This window comes from Pygoscelis adeliae, unplaced genomic scaffold (genome assembly GCF_000699105.1).
Source record: "Pygoscelis adeliae isolate BGI_AS28 unplaced genomic scaffold, ASM69910v1 Scaffold145, whole genome shotgun sequence".
NCBI lineage: Eukaryota > Metazoa > Chordata > Aves > Sphenisciformes > Spheniscidae > Pygoscelis > Pygoscelis adeliae.
The window spans coordinates 204787-223335 of NW_008824866.1; the positions used below are offsets into that span (position 1 = coordinate 204787).

The window sequence follows — 18549 nt, forward strand, 5'->3', positions numbered from 1 at the left end:
TTACAAGATATACTAATAAATGCTGATAGATTATTTGCTATTTTAAGGCAGGACCATTCCTCTGCCTCCACTCCCCAAAACTACTGCTTGTTTTTGGTTTTCTATGTTATTAGTCTACCGTACTTTATTTTCCAGCTGGGCACACACTGTAATACAATGTATTTTTAAAAGAGAGAGAGAAAGAAAGAGAGTAAGATAGAAAGCATGAGAGAGAAGCAGAGACTGCACAAGTAGGAGAGAATGCAAGCGCAAGACCGTGCACATGAGATAGAGTGTGATGGCAAGCGTGGAACAGCGCATGTGGAAAACCGCAAGAAACCAAGCATGAGCGAGCAAGAGATAGAGCGCAGTGAACACAAGCACACACAAAAGAGAGTGCAAGTGCACTCATGAGAGAGTACTAGCGCTTGAATACCATGAACTTGCCAGATGACAGATTTTTTCCAACCATTTTTCATCTCTAAAAAAATTTCTTTTGTTTTGCACAACTAACCATGGGTTTTATAATGTACTAAATAAATCTAAGTTTGCATTTAAAAACTAATTTATTTCCACAGTTTACTAACAAGGATCATTAACCAGAACTTAGTGTTAAACATCATGTCATGTCAGGAAAGGCTGTCAATCCTACCAGAGTACTGAGGTACTCTGATTAGTGCCAATTATGGGTTATCCTGGTAACATTTATTATTTTATAGCAAAACGCCGCAACAGAATAGCAATTCATTTGAAGTGGTTAGTACTTTTGTAAACTATTGATGAAAAATATGAGAAAGTCAATTAGGCTGCTACCACCTGGTGGTGTGCTGATTGCGCTAAAAACCTCTTATATTTAACATGGTGTCACAGCTTGTGAGAGATAAACTAACATATTCTCTGTGTAGCACTACGAACAATCATAGACAGCCTTTTTTTTTTTTACAATCCATTAAACTTTCACAAACAAATGACTGTTACAAATTAGCTATACAACACAGAATGTTTGAAGCAAAAATATTTAACACATTAACCTGTTTTCCTGTTATCTTGTCATTTTATGTAAGGTTCTTCGCACGGATTTAGTCATAAAGTAGTATTACAGACAGCTATTGCTCAAAATGAGGGATAAAGAAAACTAATGTCCTGTCCAAAGTACTGCCAAAACGCAATACTTTATAAAGTATTATATATACTATATATATACACAATTTTATAAATACAATTTATTAATAAAAACTATTACACACTGACATTTATGATCACAAGACTTAACCTGTAGAGCTAAATTTAAATACTGAATTTCCATGGCATTAAAGTTAAAGAAAAAATTATATAGCTCATTTTATAATGAAGCACAAAATTGTCTTCAGAACAAAAGTGTTTACATTTAAAATCTGAACTACTACAAACAGCTTAATACCTGATCACAATGTTAAAGCACTTCCAACTGTAATGAGTAACAGAAATAAAAGTCTTCTGGTTAAATAATACAAATAAAAGTATTTGGTTGAGTTTAAAACAGAAAGAGCTGACCTGTTCAGTTAAACACATCAAGCTTGCCTTCAGCTTTTGTATCCACTCAAGGAAGAATGGAAACTGGTTCACAGAATTCTACAAGGTCTAGAAGAAAGCCATTTACTACAGGGCTTGCGTAGCCTGTTCTCTCAACCAAACAAGGGTCTAAAGCTTTTAAAAACAGCTATCCTTACAAAGAAATTTATTCATGATAACAGACAATAATAGAATACAACAGAAGAGACAGAGAAGTTTAGGGATATATATGGAGCTTGGCATTTTTAAACCATTCATTAGACAGGCAAAGTAGTTGATTCAGCACACTGAATGCTCACCAATATTTGGGAAACTTGATCAGCTTGCCATAAACAGCAGTACTGAATGAGGGAATAACTGGAACAGGGAAGCAGTACAATCCTTTACTATCCAAAGAAGTCAGTGCTGCTTGAAAACCAAATATCTGAAACAAATTAAGCTGGTCAAAGGGTATACTATCACATGATTAGATCACTTTCAAGTTACTTCTATAACATAATATACACATTTTTAAATCTACTCAATAAATATGAAATAAATTGTGTATTATTTTTAGATAATTCCTTTTCCCCCGAAACACAAATATAACTAGAAAAATCTACCTAAAACAATGTCCCAATAGGAATACCTATAAAAATATTTTCTTCGCTCAAAAAAAATAAGTTTTAACTACACTCTGCTGATTTTTAATAAAATGCTGAATTATAATTTATCAACTGAAATACATTATTCTATATCCTTTAAATTTGCAGATTGCACATTGCCTTTCATATACAATAAATAAAATCACTTTTTGTAATTATAATAACATTGGCCTAAAAAAATGGTATTTAAGGAAATGAGAACCTTCCCTTCAAAGCTTTTTTCTTGATAAGAGCATCTAAAGAAAGGTTCACCACAACTATTCTTTATGATTTTTCTCTGTTCAATATGGAAAATAAATGGCTGTAGAGTTGACTTTTTAACATGCTGTAACACCATCACATAAGAACAGAACGCTTTGACCTATATTAAAGCTAGCAAATAAACCCTATAAAACTCAAAATTGAAGTCCACATTTTGCAAACACTGATCAAACCGCTGCTAAAAACTTTTTGAATAGAAAAAAATCCCCTCAAACTGAGAAACATACAGATGACTTGCAATATTGCCATCCCAATCACTTTAAATGTGACAGAAGGTAAACATGTCACCCAGAAAACTTAAAGCTTACCATGCAATTCGGGACAGAATTTGTTTTATGCAGATAGTAAGAATTTCACTGTTTTAATCTCTATTAAGATATCAGAATGGAAGTGAATGGACTGATGTCCTGGTTTTGGCAGGGATAGAGTTGATTTCCTTCCTGGTGGCTGGTGCGGTGCTGTGTTTTGGATTTAGGATGGGAACAAAATTGATAAGGCACTGATGTTTTAGTTGTTGCTAGGTAATGCTTACACTGGTCAGGGACTTTTCGGCTTCCCATGCTCTACCGACTGAGAAGGCTGGAGGGGCACAAGAAGCTGGGAGGGGGCACAGCCAGGACAGCTGACCCAAACTGGCCAAAGGGAGATTCCATACCATGTGACGTCATGCTCAGTATATAAAGCTGGGGGAAGAAGGAGGAAGGGGGGGACGTTTGGAGTGATGGTGTTTGTCTTCCCAAGTAACCGTTATGCGTGATGGAGCCCTGCTTTCCTGGAGATGGCTGAACACCTGCCTGCCCATGGGAAGTAGTGAATGGATTCCTTGTTTTGCTTTGCTTGCGTGTGTGGCTTTTGCTTTACCTATTAAACTGTTTTTATCTCAACCCACAAGTTTTCTCACTTTTACCCTTCCGATTCTCTCCCCCATCCCACCATGGGGGAATGAGCGAGCGGCTGCATGGTGCTCAGTTGCCGGCTGAGGTTAAACCACGACAACTGAAAAATTTAGCAAAATTAACAGTACTAGTAGTAAATATTTACATTTTAGTAGTACCCAAAAGGTTTCAAACTGCCTGAGCACATCCTAAAAGGTTGGAAGGCCTGTTTTAGAACTCCTCTTGAGATTTCACTTTTTCATTCTACTAAAATCTCAGCAGATGGCTACTGAAAAATGTCAAAGCAATTTTTCAGTAGCTTCTTAAACTGCCCCCAACCTCACAATAAGAAATCCTCTCACACAATGGATCTTTAACTGAGAACATTCAGAGGGTTTTCCTCTTATAATGAAAAAAAAAAATTGCTTGGCAACAGTGTTTGATTGCATACCTTCACTATCATGGTTTTGCTCTATCAATACTACTAAAAGTGATGTTTTTTCCTCATAACATCCCATCTAGTTTCTAAGTGTAATTCATCGCGATCTACATATTCTATGAGCATTATCCTAGAAGAGGGGAAAGGTTTTGTTCCAAATTATTTTAACTCAATCTTGCTACAAAGACCTTCGGGCTTCAGTCTGCGTAGTTTCCTCATGTGAAGTTCTCTGTTCGTATTACAAAACATTTGGCTCAGGTCAGAAGCAGCAATCCCAAACAACGACATTCTGTGAAATGTGTTTATGTCCTTTTAGATAAGCTGAAAACTTTCTCCCAAGAAACCTGCTAACACTTAGGATTATCTATACTTATATTAACTTTTTCTCAGCACACTGCAATAAGAAACAGATCTCAAGCCTTCTTTTACCTTCAGATAGCAGTGTGAATAACAGTAATGAAGCAGGTTGTCAGATGGCTGGCCAAGGCTGCTGACCATGTGCACCAGTTGCTCAGCATACATCGGCACCGAGTGCTCCAGGTTAACTTTATCCACCAAGATTCGGACAGAAGGTAAAGGCCGCAGGGGCTGGAAGCTTGCGGCATTTAACAGTCCACTTAAGTTCTAGGGGAGGGGGAAAAAAACATGCAATTATTACACTACAGATATATTATCTACCATATTTACATATTCTTACCTCCCCACACACACAAGCAAATCTACATGTAATAAACTGTTTACAGATACCATGGCCTTATGGTCATTATAATATGAATCCTCAAAACTTTTCAAAATAATTTCTTCAAAGTTTAAAATTTATGTATAAACTTTTTATCCGTAATTGTATTGGGTGTAGGTGCCCAGGTGCTGGCAGCAGGGGGGCTGCAGGGGTGGCCTCTGTGAGGGGAGACCAGGGGCTACCCTGTGCCAGTCCAGCTGGTTCCAGCCAGTGCTGCAACAGCCCCACCGCAGGACACAGTGAGCCCATCCGCCAAACTGGTGGCACCTCTATGGAAACATATTTAAGAAAGGGCAAAAATGCCACGCAGGCTGAGAGAACTGAGGGGAAAAAAGTGAGACACAGCAGTATGAACAGCAAGGTCAGAGAAGAAGGAGGGGGAGGAGGCGGTGCTCCAGGCAGCAGAGCAGATGTTCCCCTGCTGCCCATGGAAGACACCACGGTGGAGCAGATATTTCCCTGCAGCCTGTGGAAGAGACCACATCGGAACAGATATTCACACTGCAGCCTGTGGAGGACCCCACACTGGAGCAGGTGGATATGCCCTGAAGGACACTGCAGCCTTGTGGAGAGCCCACGCTGCAGCAGATTTTTCCTCAAGGACTGTGGGAAGAACTCACACTGGAGCAGGGGAAAAGTGTCAGGAAGAGGGAGTGGCAGAGATGACCTGTTATGGACTGACCGCAACCTCCAATTCCCCATCCCCCTGTGTTGCAGGGTGGGAGGTAGAAGAGTCAGGGAATGAAGGAGTGAAGCTGAGCCTGGGAAAAAGGGGGGATGGGGGAAAGGTGTTGCTTTGATTCTTGTCTGTTTCTCACTATCCAAATATATTTTAATTGGCAATAAATTAAATTCATTTTCCCCAAGTTGAGTCTGTTTTGCTCGTAATGGTAATTGGTAAGTGATCTCCCCTCTTTATCTTGACCCATCCTATTCTCTCCCTCCTGTCCTGTTGAGAAGGGGCAGTGAGAGAGTGGCTGGGTGAGCAGCTAGCAGCTGGCCAAGGTCAACCTAGTACCGGAATACGCAAAGTATTTTGTTCTATAAAATATTTGCTTACATTTTTATCACTCCAAAGCGCTATCACCATGCTAAACTCATGCTGATCTAACTTTTACACTGCCATATATTATTATGTATTCACAGTCATGCCAGACATCTCAGCAAAAAAAGATGCCATTCCAAAAAAAATAAATATCACAATTTTAAACATCCAACTATATTTTTCATGGTATCCATTAAAATTAAGTACTGTATCCAGTACAAGAAAGACATGGACATACCAGAATAAGTTTGTTGGAGGGCTACCGAAGTGGTTATGGGGTTGGAGCACATGAGCTCTCTCTCAGGAGAGCCTGAGATAACTGGAGTCATTCAGCCTGGAGAAGGCCAAAGGGAGATCCTACTGCTGTCTACAGCTGCCTACTGGGAGGGTATAGAGAAGAGGGAGCCAGACTCTTATCAAAGGTATACTGTGAGGGGACGAGTGGCAATGGACACAAGCTGAAACACAGGCAATTCCAAGCAGGTCTATGGGAAAGCTTTTTATGGCATCTCTATTCTTGGAGCTAATTCAGCTTTTGACTGGACAACCTCTGCAGCAACCTGCTCTACTCAGGCTTGCTTTGAGCAGGATTTTGGATCCCTGGAGATCATCTCCAGAGATCTCTTCCAAACCAAATTACTCCATGAATCTGAAGATTTTATTAAACTTGTATCAAAATAGGACAATAAGCTGATGTATGTACGACTTCCAGTCTAAAAGTCAAAATTATTATTGTTTTAAATAGGCTTGACTTCACTCAGGAAACGTAAATTGAAACTCCAAGTAAAAAAAAAGTTCACTTGAATTCAACTTGTTTGCCTCACACCTACAACAAATATGGGGCTGTTCTCCCATTATAAAAATACCGTCTGCCCATGCCCATAAGGTAAAAAGCACCACAATCCATTGGGCTATTCGAGGCTGAAAGGAAATAATGCTTCCCATTAGGCACCTGGTAATGTCCCATTTCCTAATATTAGAAGCTTCTGAATGTATCCTAATACATCAAGAGATAACAGATTTGCCACCAGTTCACTCACTCTAGCCAGCTTAACTGAAAAGATAAGCAGTCTAAATTTAAGAAGATACACACTACTTAAGCACACTCACCAAATAAATGGCACAGACTTGAAATTTTATATATGTTGCAGTCTAGAGACTAGAGATCCAAGTGAAGTATTAATGTGTATGTCATTGTGTTTCACTTCACCAATGAAAAGGTTATACAACCACATTATAAGAAACGCCATAAATTAAGACTTTCCATATTCTGTCCTCTTCTGCATACACATACAATCTTAAACCACATAAACATGCTGTAAATAAGCACATTTTATAAGAAAATACAGCATAAGTTAGACAGTGCTCCCCTAGTCAGCAGGTATCTATTACGTTATCAAGATAATTTAATGTCATTGTGCCTTCTATCATGTAATACTACTCAAATCCATCTCGGGGGGTGGGGGGAGGGGGAAGTAATAAACTTTTTCAAATGGTTTTCACCTTTCTTACATATAAGTGGTTCACCAAGACTAACAAGGCTCCTTTCACAACACCTTCAAAATATACAACTTCATCTCCATTTTAGACAAGAACTTATCATTGAAAAGAAAGGCTGACACAAAAATAATTCACTAATTCTGGAAGTCAGTTTGAATGCCAATTTTTGAATGTTTAGCCCAGCAAAGTACTTCACAAATAAAAGGCTAACTCCCATTGCTTTAATTGGAACCACAGATACTGAGAACTTCTACAAAATACATCCCACTAAAAAAAGCTCGTCCTCAATACAGACACATGTATTTAGTGTCTGCTTGTGAAAAACACATTGGAAGTGTTTAATATCAGATAAAAATTCCTAGAAACTGAACTCAATCAAAAATAGATTTTTTTTTTTCCCCTCTTCTTCCCGTCCTCCCTTATCCATAAAACACCTTCCAGCCTCTGCCGCAAGAGGTAAACCTACTGCAAAGTCTTCACTACAAAACACTGATTCATCCCTACAGTACCTCAGCATTGTGCACTGAGGAAGGAGCCCTGTAGGAATAAAACCAGTATGGGATTCTTTAGCTGGAGATACCCAGAAGATAAAACAAATTAAGGCTGTTAGAAAATTTCATTTCTGGCTCTCTGAGCTAGTCACTCAGAAGTTAAATGCTCAGTAACAGCCAAAGTCCTGCTGGCATCCTGGCTGGAACTAGTACACAGAGAGCTGGCTGTTAACATCTATGAAGTCTCTACTGAGCCTATGTATTCGAAGATTTCAGACTTGACCAAGTTCAGGAGGACCTGCATGGCAAAATGACAACAGGTATTCTGATTGAAAAGTTTCCATAAAAAAAAAAAAAATTCAAGTCGGAGCTACTTCTTTTTAATCTGCTTGATGATGTAAAATCTTTTTTCTTCCAAATTCTTTTTTCCTACCAGTACACGACACCTTCAGTTTACAAGTCTAGCTATTCACCGCACACACCACTCATCTTAGGTATCTGAAGGGAAGGCTCAGGAGCACCAAATTCATTTGGAACTCAGTAACACATCTGGCACATGGAATAACAGCCCAGTGAGAAAATGTATATGAAATAGCACATGCTGATATAAAGAACTGAATAAATATCTGCACATACATACCTTCTCACCCATGATTATGGGCATCAGGTGGTCTAGTAAATTGAATTCTGCCACAGGGATTATAATCGTACACTTAAGAACAGTGAAAGTTGTAAGTCGAGTGGGAATGTATTCCTCCAATAATGCTACTTCTTCTGAGCTTGGCATAGCTCTATTTCCGTCCATAATATCTACAATAAATCAAGATTACATATGTTTTGACTAAAATATATAAAATATCTCCTACAGTTGCTGTTTCAGAAATGATTAGGGACTAGCAAAAAATGGAAAGCATCCCCCCCTCCCAGTTAATTTTATTTGACAGTGTATTTAGCCTTAAGTAGAACCAATTGTAACTGAATTTTCCTTACTTTGAAATCTGTATAGCTCTTTCTCAGAAACTCATATTAACAGTTTACCATAGCTTGTTTCCATGCATTTTTATAATATATAACTATTATTTCAAACTAATAAATATGTACCAACAGGGATACTTTCTTCTCTAAGACTCCAAAACTAAGCTAGAGTTGCCAATGAAATAAGCCCTCCTTACGCAACAAGAGGCTTGTAATTGAAATGAATGGCCCCCAAAGTGTCTGAAATTATCTCAGAGGTATATCCAACACTCATGGGGATATTGCAACTCATTTTATCGTTATTTTAAATTTTGCTCTTTGGACTCATAAAATCGCCTGGCAGATTTGGAGTTTAATTATTTGGAAGTTGCACCTTCAAGAACACTGAATTTGGTCTGGTTTAATTCTGTATATTTGCATATATGCAATAGGGGCAAACCTGGCTTAGTTCTGCTGTATGGCTCATATTCATGTTCCAGAGCACAAACTATCATTTTCATTATCCGGTGTACCGCACTGCTATCCAATCGAAGATTGAGTGGGCCCACAATGAGGCTTTTTGTAGACATCTCCTGAACATTTCCAAAATCTTCACTCTTTACTGAAGAAAGGTCTTGCTGATTCCCAGAAACTACAAGAAGTTTTATAAATAACAACAAATTACACCAAATAATTGGATATAATAATTTTTTTTATCGGCTACTTTTGTTTCAAATCCTGTGATCAGAGACTTATAAATATACAGAAAATATAACAATGCAAATTGAACACATAAACATACCATGACTGGTTTAACATGTTTAAACAAACATTATTCCTATTTAATGCAGAGCAAACAGAGTAAGATTCTGCCTTGCCTCCAAGCACAGCACAATTTAGGAACCTTTCCATTAACTTTGTATCTCTCAAGCTTGGGACTCTCTCAAAGTGTCCAGACTATCTCCAAACTTCTGTTGCAACTTAAACCCAGGTGCCAATGGCAGCTGTGCTGTTCAAAACTTGCTACAGTTTATCACAAAGATATCCACCCCAAGCAGTAAAGGAAAAGGTGTGCTGCGAAGCAACTACAGATATGGGCCCTTGAAGTGCCTGCTGCTGGTACACGGACTAGAACAGCAATGAGAATCACACTTATTTGTATTGTCATAAACCAGACTGACCCTTCCTTCCATTCACTGATGAGGTAAAGCACGGCAGCAAGAATGAAAACTTCTTTAGTCTTTATGTCTCAGACCATTTTTAGAAGGACCGCCACAGAGATAAAAGGGTGGTTTAGTCTCTGCATCCAAAAGATCTATAGCTTTTGTGCTCAGAATGGCAACTAATTAAAGTATAGTTATTGTTTTTCTGATATAGATGTAGGGTAATGAGGTAGACTGAAGTCACACATGCACTGTATACAGGCTACTCATCAGCTATCAAACAGTATGACTACGTTTTCTCTAAACATACTTTACGGAAAGTCTTCCGTTAAATTATGCAAATTTCAGAAGCTTCTTTTCCTGTTACATATGGCTTGTAAAAAGTTACCCTCACCCCTTTAACATATTTGTTTGCAGAATTTTACTCATTTTTTTTTTCTTATAGATCATCACTTTGACAGTGTCTTCATTGCTTTGACACAAGCACTAAACGTTAAACGTCTTGCTAACCATTACACAAATGAACAGTCTGACAAAATAAGGATCAAGATTAAATGGATTCTGAGACCACTTAACCTATAAAAATGAAGAAGTTCTGAGATAAAAATTGTAGGATGACAGTTTCATTCATTCAGTGAATCTGGATGGCACATACTCCTTAGATCCACAGTACTCCACAATCCACCTGGTTAAAGCTGTGACAAAAAGGAAAGCCAGGAAATGCACAGCCATTGCCATCAATTTCACCTTGGTTTCCACAATTTAACACATCTGCAATTGCAAAGCTGTCCATTTGATATGTTCTCCTTGTATTCATGATCAAGTCATGCCACAGAAACCAAAGTCTGTGTAAGCAGTGGACTGACTTCTTCCATGATGATCCTTCTCAATAGTAATATTTTTCAAGTGATTTCCAAGCTCTTATCCAATGCAGATCTTGTTACACCTACGCCATACAAGATAGATCGCATCCCTTCCTCTTTTCACCCGTCTGCCGGGATGCAAATCAACCTATTTCCTTGCATAAATCTAATAACCTCCTGGCTTTCTGTTACAGTAACAAACTAAACATACCTCTAGAGAACTATGACCCAAAACCCACAGGATAATCTGGCAATTCCAAATTCTTGTTATACAATCTTCCTGACTGACACAATGTGTCCATACTAACCTAATGGCAAGACAAGCTCAGCTCGTCAGACTTGGGCAGTGGGAGCTGCAGCTGCTGCAGACAGTTGACCTACCCACTCTGTCAAAGAGATGTAGGATCTGTCAACTTCTGAGTAGCTGAGGCTTTGTGGTTAAGCAGCCTGGCATGGTGTGCTTCACAGCTTCAAGGCAAATCTTACTTTTAAACCAAGTGGAAGAAAGCTTGTTTTATTTCTGGTTGCCTGAGAGGAACCTAGTCATCTTTCAGCCTCCAGGAGAACACTCCCTTTTCCCTCCCTCCTTTACTGTACTCATTCAAAACAGTCTTTTTAACAGGGGAAGCGAGCTTCGGGGAAAAGGAAGGAAGGATAGGGGTTTTTTCCCATATGTTTAAATCATAATCTATAAAACGTTCTTGCTTCTAAGCACTAGTGAGGAAAAGATTCCCGAATAAACTGAGGCTATGCCAAATTTGACACAGAACTGGCCTAATGCTCTGCAGGCTTCTACAGGCCTATATATTCAGGAAAAGAATTAACTCTGTCCCTAAAAGTCCAACAGAAGTTGATGGTGAGAGCATTCATAGCCTCTGCTTCCCTTGGTGTTTTGTTCACCATTTATCAGAAGGAAAAAAAAAAAAAAAAAAAGGAAAAAAGGACAGAAAGATACTACCTTATAAAGTCTATTCAAATTTTCAGATGGAGCTGAAGTTACAACCTTTTTAATAAATCCTGAAAAAGACCTTTGTTTAAAAAGCCAGCATACAGCCTGCTGTCAGGGTGTGCTTTATTTAATATGCAGTTAACACACATTTTTGTCCTTCCAATTCTACACAGTATCCAGTTCAGATGAACACTATTAAGTAGTGTAAAAAACCATAACCTCACATAAAAAATATCAAGGCCAAAAGCCTTTAGAAGTAATAACAGCCTACCTTTTAAAAAAAAAAAAAAAAAACCCAACCAAACTCATTTGTATATATTGTATGTATATGAATAATATACTGAAGTGACAGCATTTATACAAACCACTTTCTGAAATAGTTCCATTTAATTCTCACTAAGTGCAAAGAGAATGTGATAGAAAACCTATCACATTCTACAGAAGCAGGCGATCGCAGGTTACTTTTGAAACTTCACAGATGCATAAAGGTAAATAATTTCTGATCACTGAGTATTCAGCACTCCATAAACCATATGTCTAATTCTAACTGACAAAAAAAAAATCTTAAAATGAGAGTGCTGCATAACAAACTTGCCACCAAAATAGATAGGTACACATTATAAACAAAACATAACTTCAAAGATACACCCTGTTAGGTCTGTAGGTCATGCAAATCAGTGATCAGGGAACGGGTAGTAATTTCCCTGAAACATCGTGTAGCCTATTTTGTATTGAAATATAAATCAAAAAATAGAAAAATAAAGTTGGAAGGGAAGGACAGACAGAATTTCAAAATAAGACTACTGTGCATGACTATCTATCTTGTTTTCACTCAAAATACTAGAAGTGATTAATGCACTTCTATAAGTGACAGATGAAACTCCTGAGGTTAATGTTATCCATGAGGCACTTGCAGTTTAATCAGTAATCATATGCTTCGGGAAAGGTTAAAGGGGCAAAGAAGGTGTCAAACCAAAGTTGCCTTGACAGATAAAGATCTTACAATCACAGTAACTGCCTCCTATAACGTAAGTTGGGTTAGATTTTTTAGGGGAAGGTGGTGTGCACTGATTGTAACTAAAAACACAGTTAATGTCAAAACAAGAAATAGTAAAATGTAAACTTTTACATAAATACTTTCATATAAACACCACATATTAAAAATATAGCAAGTTTTATATTTTCAAAATCTTGAGGTAGTTATACCTTCATTTCAAATGAAATGATTTATACCTATTTATTCACAAACTATTTAATAATTATGTACTTGACTCACAATACGGAAAAATTAGCTAGAAAATAACTAGCAGAAAATGTCACATTTGCTTTTCTGAGGAACAAAACTATTTGAAAATTTAAGGTTTTAAGTTCTTGGTTCTAGAGCTATAACAACCATTTAAACCATTAATTTAAAGATTAATTACTCTAGTCACTCTTTTATGTAGTCATATAGCTGAAATTAGAGGAGTAATACTGAAATAAAAGCACACAGCAAGGCTTGACAGGAAGCCAAGCTACATTTTGTGAGGTGTTTTCCTGGTGACTGATGCAGTAAATAAAAGCCAAGGCCCTGAGAAAGCAAACTGAAAGAAATAGAAGAGAAGCTGAAGAGGGGAAAAGGTAGTCAGAAAATACCAGTAACCTGGCCTTGAGGGAAAAAAAAAGTGTTTCTGAGTTCAGCAATTTCTGAAAAGGGTAGTTACAGTCAGAAAATGGTATGTCATTAAATTCCTTGTGCATTCAGAGAAACAAGACAAACTACTCCACAAAAATCAATTTTTCCTCATAAATAATCTGTGCATATTCAAATTTCTATACTAAAATTCAAAAAGGAGATAAGGCTTACCCTAGGTCTTTAGCTTCTCTACATAAGAGTTCTGCATTCAATTAAAGAGTTATTTCTTTATTAAAACCAGAAGTAGACTGCAGGAGAAGCTTGATTTAATGTACATTTTCTCAGCTTCACATCACACTCACAGCACAGAGCAGAAAGCCTTGGGGCCAGGAAAGAACTGTTAAATTACCTAGTGCATCCCTCTACTATTGAAGGCAATAGCATCATTTATTTCTTTCTATAAGCTTTGCATGATCCATCCTCTAATCAAAGTGGAAGTTTTTCTTTCCTACACCTTTTATACTTAATGTCCAACAAGTCCAGAAAACACAAACATTAGGAGTCGAGAATTCTCTTACGTAGAGACAAAAACACACAAAAAACCCAGATGAGTTGGACTAGGTAGCAAGGACAGATAAACGTTCAGCCACAAAATAGCAAGAAGTTCCCAACAGATGTCCATAGAAATAGTGTTCATGATCATGAACACACAGGTGTGGAAGAAAGCATTATTTGAGCAATAAAACTGCAGAACAGCAGCTGTAGATGACAATCTTCCCAGGGCTGGGGGGAAATCACATCACAATTCATGAGAAGAATATCTGTATGAAAATATATACATGTTACTTGCTGATACATTAAGTCCTTTGTCCTGACTTTTGTAACACTCACAAAAGTAGATATACTTACTGCACTGAATCCACTGTATTGTCTCAGATTTAGAAAAGAAGTGATAGGAATCCCAAAAATTACTTAGAATTAGCCAATATCTATGTGTGCATAGTTTAGGCTAATATTTGCTCACAAAATTGTTCAGATATGTGTATTTAAAGATTAATTCTCCACACTATCTCTCATCCTTACATTTTTCTTCATAGGAGAAAATGACAGTCCTTTTCATCTTCTGCACCAAGTAGATCAACTTTATTCTTCAACCAGGTTTCTCAAAAGATTCCCCCCCCCCAAGTCAATAACGACAACAACTTTAAAAAAAAAAAAAGGACATCACACTTTATGAACTTCACCACTGCTACAAGAGAATTATTTTCTGTTTGGCAACTGACTTTAAAAGACATCATTGTGATTAGTTATGCAGGGGAAAAAAAGGAACACCACCAACAATCAACAGCTAACCAAAACAGCTAACCTCAAACACATCAATGAAGATGAAACCATTTTAACGATGAACCTGATGGTAAATCTAAGGTAAGTTAGAGGACAGTTGGTCAAGGACCAGCTGGGCATGAAAACTCTTTGTTTCTGTTATTTAACAGGGTAAACATAGAAAAAGAGGTACCTTTGCCACTGGTGCTTTCCATTGTGTACAAGTAATCCATGTAGAAAGCCCCAAACCTCTGCATTCCAGCTATCTCTGTGTACGTCTCCTACCAACAAAGCAAAGCAAACAAAGAAAACGTTGTATAAGGAAAGAATCTTGAGATTACCAACTGATAGGTTGGTATGAGAGAGATATATTCATGTTTGGATTTGTGCATCAACACACGGAAAGGCTTATCAAAACAAAGGACAGAGGTTATCCCAAAGAATTCACCTTTCCGATAGGTAATGTAACTTCTATTTGAGGCCACACAAAGGCACATCCATAATTCCAGTGGACATCCTGACCAATTCATCAATAACATCTAGTTAATTAGTACCTTTAATGGAGTAAATATTCTTCACTTGACCTCTTGTATCGAACAGATCTGCCTAATTAAATACACTGAAAACTGAAGCTCATTCATTCTGGCTTTTTTATTTAAGGAATATTGTAGTTTTATCTTTAAACAGTAGGAAACTTATTACGACTTTATGCTATCATTAAGATTTATACATAATATAATCCATTATCACACAGCAAGTTGGCTTCCCCTCTTGCCAAAAAATAAGCAAATCATAAAAGCGAAGACAGGCCAAGGAAAGAGTAAAGCTTAAAAGTAAAACACACTATAGAAAATGTTTGAATATATGTAAGTACTTGTGATTTCACTAATTAATTTCATTTTTTTATGAGTTTCTTCAGCATTACACTTCATCAGTAGTACTAAAAAGGTGAAAATAGTAAAATTTAACTTTAAGAGAAATTAGATATATTCAATATTGTAAATGGCTTACCTGAACACAGAGCACAGAACTCCACCTATGAACACAACTGGAAGGGACCACCTTGGTCATCGCATCCAGTCTTTAATGATTGCAGACACTCAGGGAATAAAGTTTTACTGCACAATTTACAACAGCAGAGACTATTGGTGACTGAAAATTTGTCGCTACCAAAGGCAGAATTACCAAGACTTCCTCTAAGTAGACAAATATAGCACACAGACAATAAAATTAACATTGCCCAAGATCCAGTTTCCAAGAGAGCACTTCTTAGTTTGAAGACCGTGAACTACTTACTGATTGGGTTCAAAGAAGTATGTGCTGGTAAAGCTTGACCTTTTGCTAGCATTCTCTCATATCTCTGTTCTTCTCTGCAGGTGTTCTGTAGTTAGTTAATGCTTTTGGAAACTATGTCATTAATTCAGCTTTTGGGGCAGGAAGGGAGTTTGAGGTTTCTTTTGGACATGTTTTTCTTAATTTTTTTTTTTTTTTAAAGACAAACAGGTTTACCTTTTTTTTGCCATCTGCAAAGTAAGATTCAGTTAAACATGACAAAGTAATGAAAATCAGTCCTCTAATAGTACACAGATCTAAATAATCATTAGAAATCCATTAGAGAGCATTAGAAATTTTTTTTCTAAGAAAAATTTAATTCTCTGACCTTATGATGAGCTGCATCCAATATAAATTCTGCACGAATACTATTATTTTCTGGACTTCTGTAATCAAATAGTGAATTCGTAAGGTATGTCATCCCTTTTGCACTCAAATTTTCTCCGCAATTAAAGAAGGAGGCCTCCTTCATGAGGTAGTATAAAATAATAAGGCAAGGGAGAAAAAAAACACAGTCAAGTTAACAGAGCAGTTTCAATTCTGTCATAACATGCTAGTGACATGGTAGCATCCCTCAAGAGCATATTTCACTATGAATGAAGACAATTAAAATAACTTTATTCAAATAATGCTGAAGTTCCTGTCCACTCCCTCCACATTTTCAAATTAATAAAAACGGCCTGAGCCAGTGAATATTATACAACCCATGATACAGAACATATCAGTTTCATTTTAACAGAAAATAACCTCACATCACCTCAGATCACTGTTACTCCGAATACTGCTCCATCCTCTTAACTACACACAATCTCGTCACTACATACTCCATTTCTCTGACTGAGCAATGTCTTTCAGATGCTTTATCTATCCTCTTCATGATAAGCAGTTATTTCAATGTAAGACCTGCTTGCTACCTTATCACTCTTCTTTATTCGTCTAGATTTTTACATGCCTTCTCCATACTCCAAACCCTCTATCCTTCTAAAATCAACACAACTTCTCCATCAAGAGTTATTCTTCCAAAAAGGTTATTTATATGAGATTGAGAATAGATGGTAGGAAAAAAATCAGTCACATAAAACAAAGCTGGAACCTTCATGAAAGGCACAATCCCAACTATAGCAGTACAGAAAGAACAGGTGAGGCAGTATCAACATCACCACCATTCTCACAAAAGCAGGTATTTTCTTAAATTCACACCCTAGAGGGTGGCAGAAAAATGAAAAAGAGCAAAAACCCAAATGCCTCTTATCAACTAACCTACAGGAAACTCATTCACTCACCCATTCACCCCAATCCAAAAGTCATCTCTCTCATGATCTTTATACCTCACAATCTCATAGTTGTTGCAGACCAGGCTGCCGTCCACCCTCACATCACCAACCATGTCTCCCTTGTATTTAACAAGGCCAGCAGGGCATCTTTTACAGTTGGCTCCTGCTTGCTTCCCCAGCCTGCCTTCTGGAAAAGCCTATGTCTATCCATTGCAGCAGCACACCAGTCATGTAGTGTGTCCCACCACACCTCTATAATCCCAATAACGTCATACTCTACAGCTGTGTAAGGATATCGAATTCTTCTTGTTTGTTTTCTGTGCTGCATGCATTTGTATACAAATGCTTGAGATGAATGCCAAGGCATGCTGCTCTCACAGGGGAAGTATAAGAACCTGTCCCATCATACCTATCATAGTGCAGTATGTGATCATTGTCCAAATAAGGAGATACTTGACATTAGTATACAGTCACTTTATATTTTCTTCCATGTTCTTTTCTCCTTAAAATACTTTCTAAGACTTCACAGAGCATCACGGAGTAACATTCAACTAACATCAAGTTAACAGGTCTGTTGTTGGCTGCATTATTTGTTTTTATTTAAACACAGATAATAATTGCTGTTCTCCAGTACTTTATGGCACTATTCTATCTATAGTTCAACCAAAAATCCTCATTATTGAATTTATAATTTCATGCACCACTTCATTAAATATTTTAAGACTAGTTCATATGGATACCTGATTTTGTCTTATTAAGCAATTCAAGCTTTGCTTCTATTTAAAATATAGAAGTTAATACTGTTTTACTCTTTCACTTGATACTGCTCTCATCACCCTTATTGAAAAATAAGGCAAAACACTAATCCAATATTTGAGCCACACTTCTATTATATTTAGAGTACAGTGTTCCCATTTCTTCCCTCCAATCTTCTGTTGATTTAAGTACTTTCAAAGGATTTCAACTGTGTTTTAATTTGTTATGCAAGATTAAAGTATGCAGACACACATAATGATGGGGGGTAGTGGGGTTGTCAAAAAAAAGCCTTATGTTTTGCAGCTTCCTCTCCTAGATATTTGTCTTTCCAACTGTAAGGAATAGACATTGAGTTCTATATTCCAGTGACACATTCAAATAATTTAAATCACAATTGGCAACAGCAGCCTTCCTAAATTCTTGCAATCAAATATTTTAATAAATAGATTGGCCTTCTATGATGCAGTGACTACATCAGTGGACAAGGGAAGAGCTAAGGATATCATCTATCTGGACCTCTGTAAGGCCTTTGACACGGTCCCCCACAACATCCTTCTCTCTCAACTGGAGAGGTATGGATTTGACGGGTGGACTGTCCGGTGGATGAGGAATTGGTTAGATGGTCGCGTCCAGAGGGTAGTGGTCAGTGGCTCAAGGTCCAGATGGAGATTGGTGACGAGTGGCATCCCACAGGGTTCCGTATTGGGACTGGTACTGTTTAATATCTTCATCAATGACATCATAGACAGTGGGAGCGAGTGCACCCTCAGCAAGTTTGCAGATGACACCAAGCTGA

At 37.5% G+C, this 18549-nt stretch overlaps 1 protein-coding gene across 1 annotated transcript in view; it reads right to left on the minus strand.

The window, feature by feature from the left end:
* LOC103917280 (vacuolar protein sorting-associated protein 13B-like) overlaps window positions 1–18549 on the minus strand; it is a 297344-nt gene that overhangs the window by 201241 nt on the left and 77554 nt on the right. Inside the window, exons 10-15 of the mRNA XM_009324398.1 lie at window positions 16052–16189; window positions 14585–14672; window positions 8939–9130; window positions 8165–8334; window positions 4179–4373; window positions 1830–1954 (exon numbers count right to left, since the gene is read on the minus strand). Coding sequence (XP_009322673.1) covers window positions 1830–1954; window positions 4179–4373; window positions 8165–8334; window positions 8939–9130; window positions 14585–14672; window positions 16052–16189 — 908 coding nt within the window. The remainder of the gene's footprint in view (window positions 1–1829; window positions 1955–4178; window positions 4374–8164; window positions 8335–8938; window positions 9131–14584; window positions 14673–16051; window positions 16190–18549) is intronic.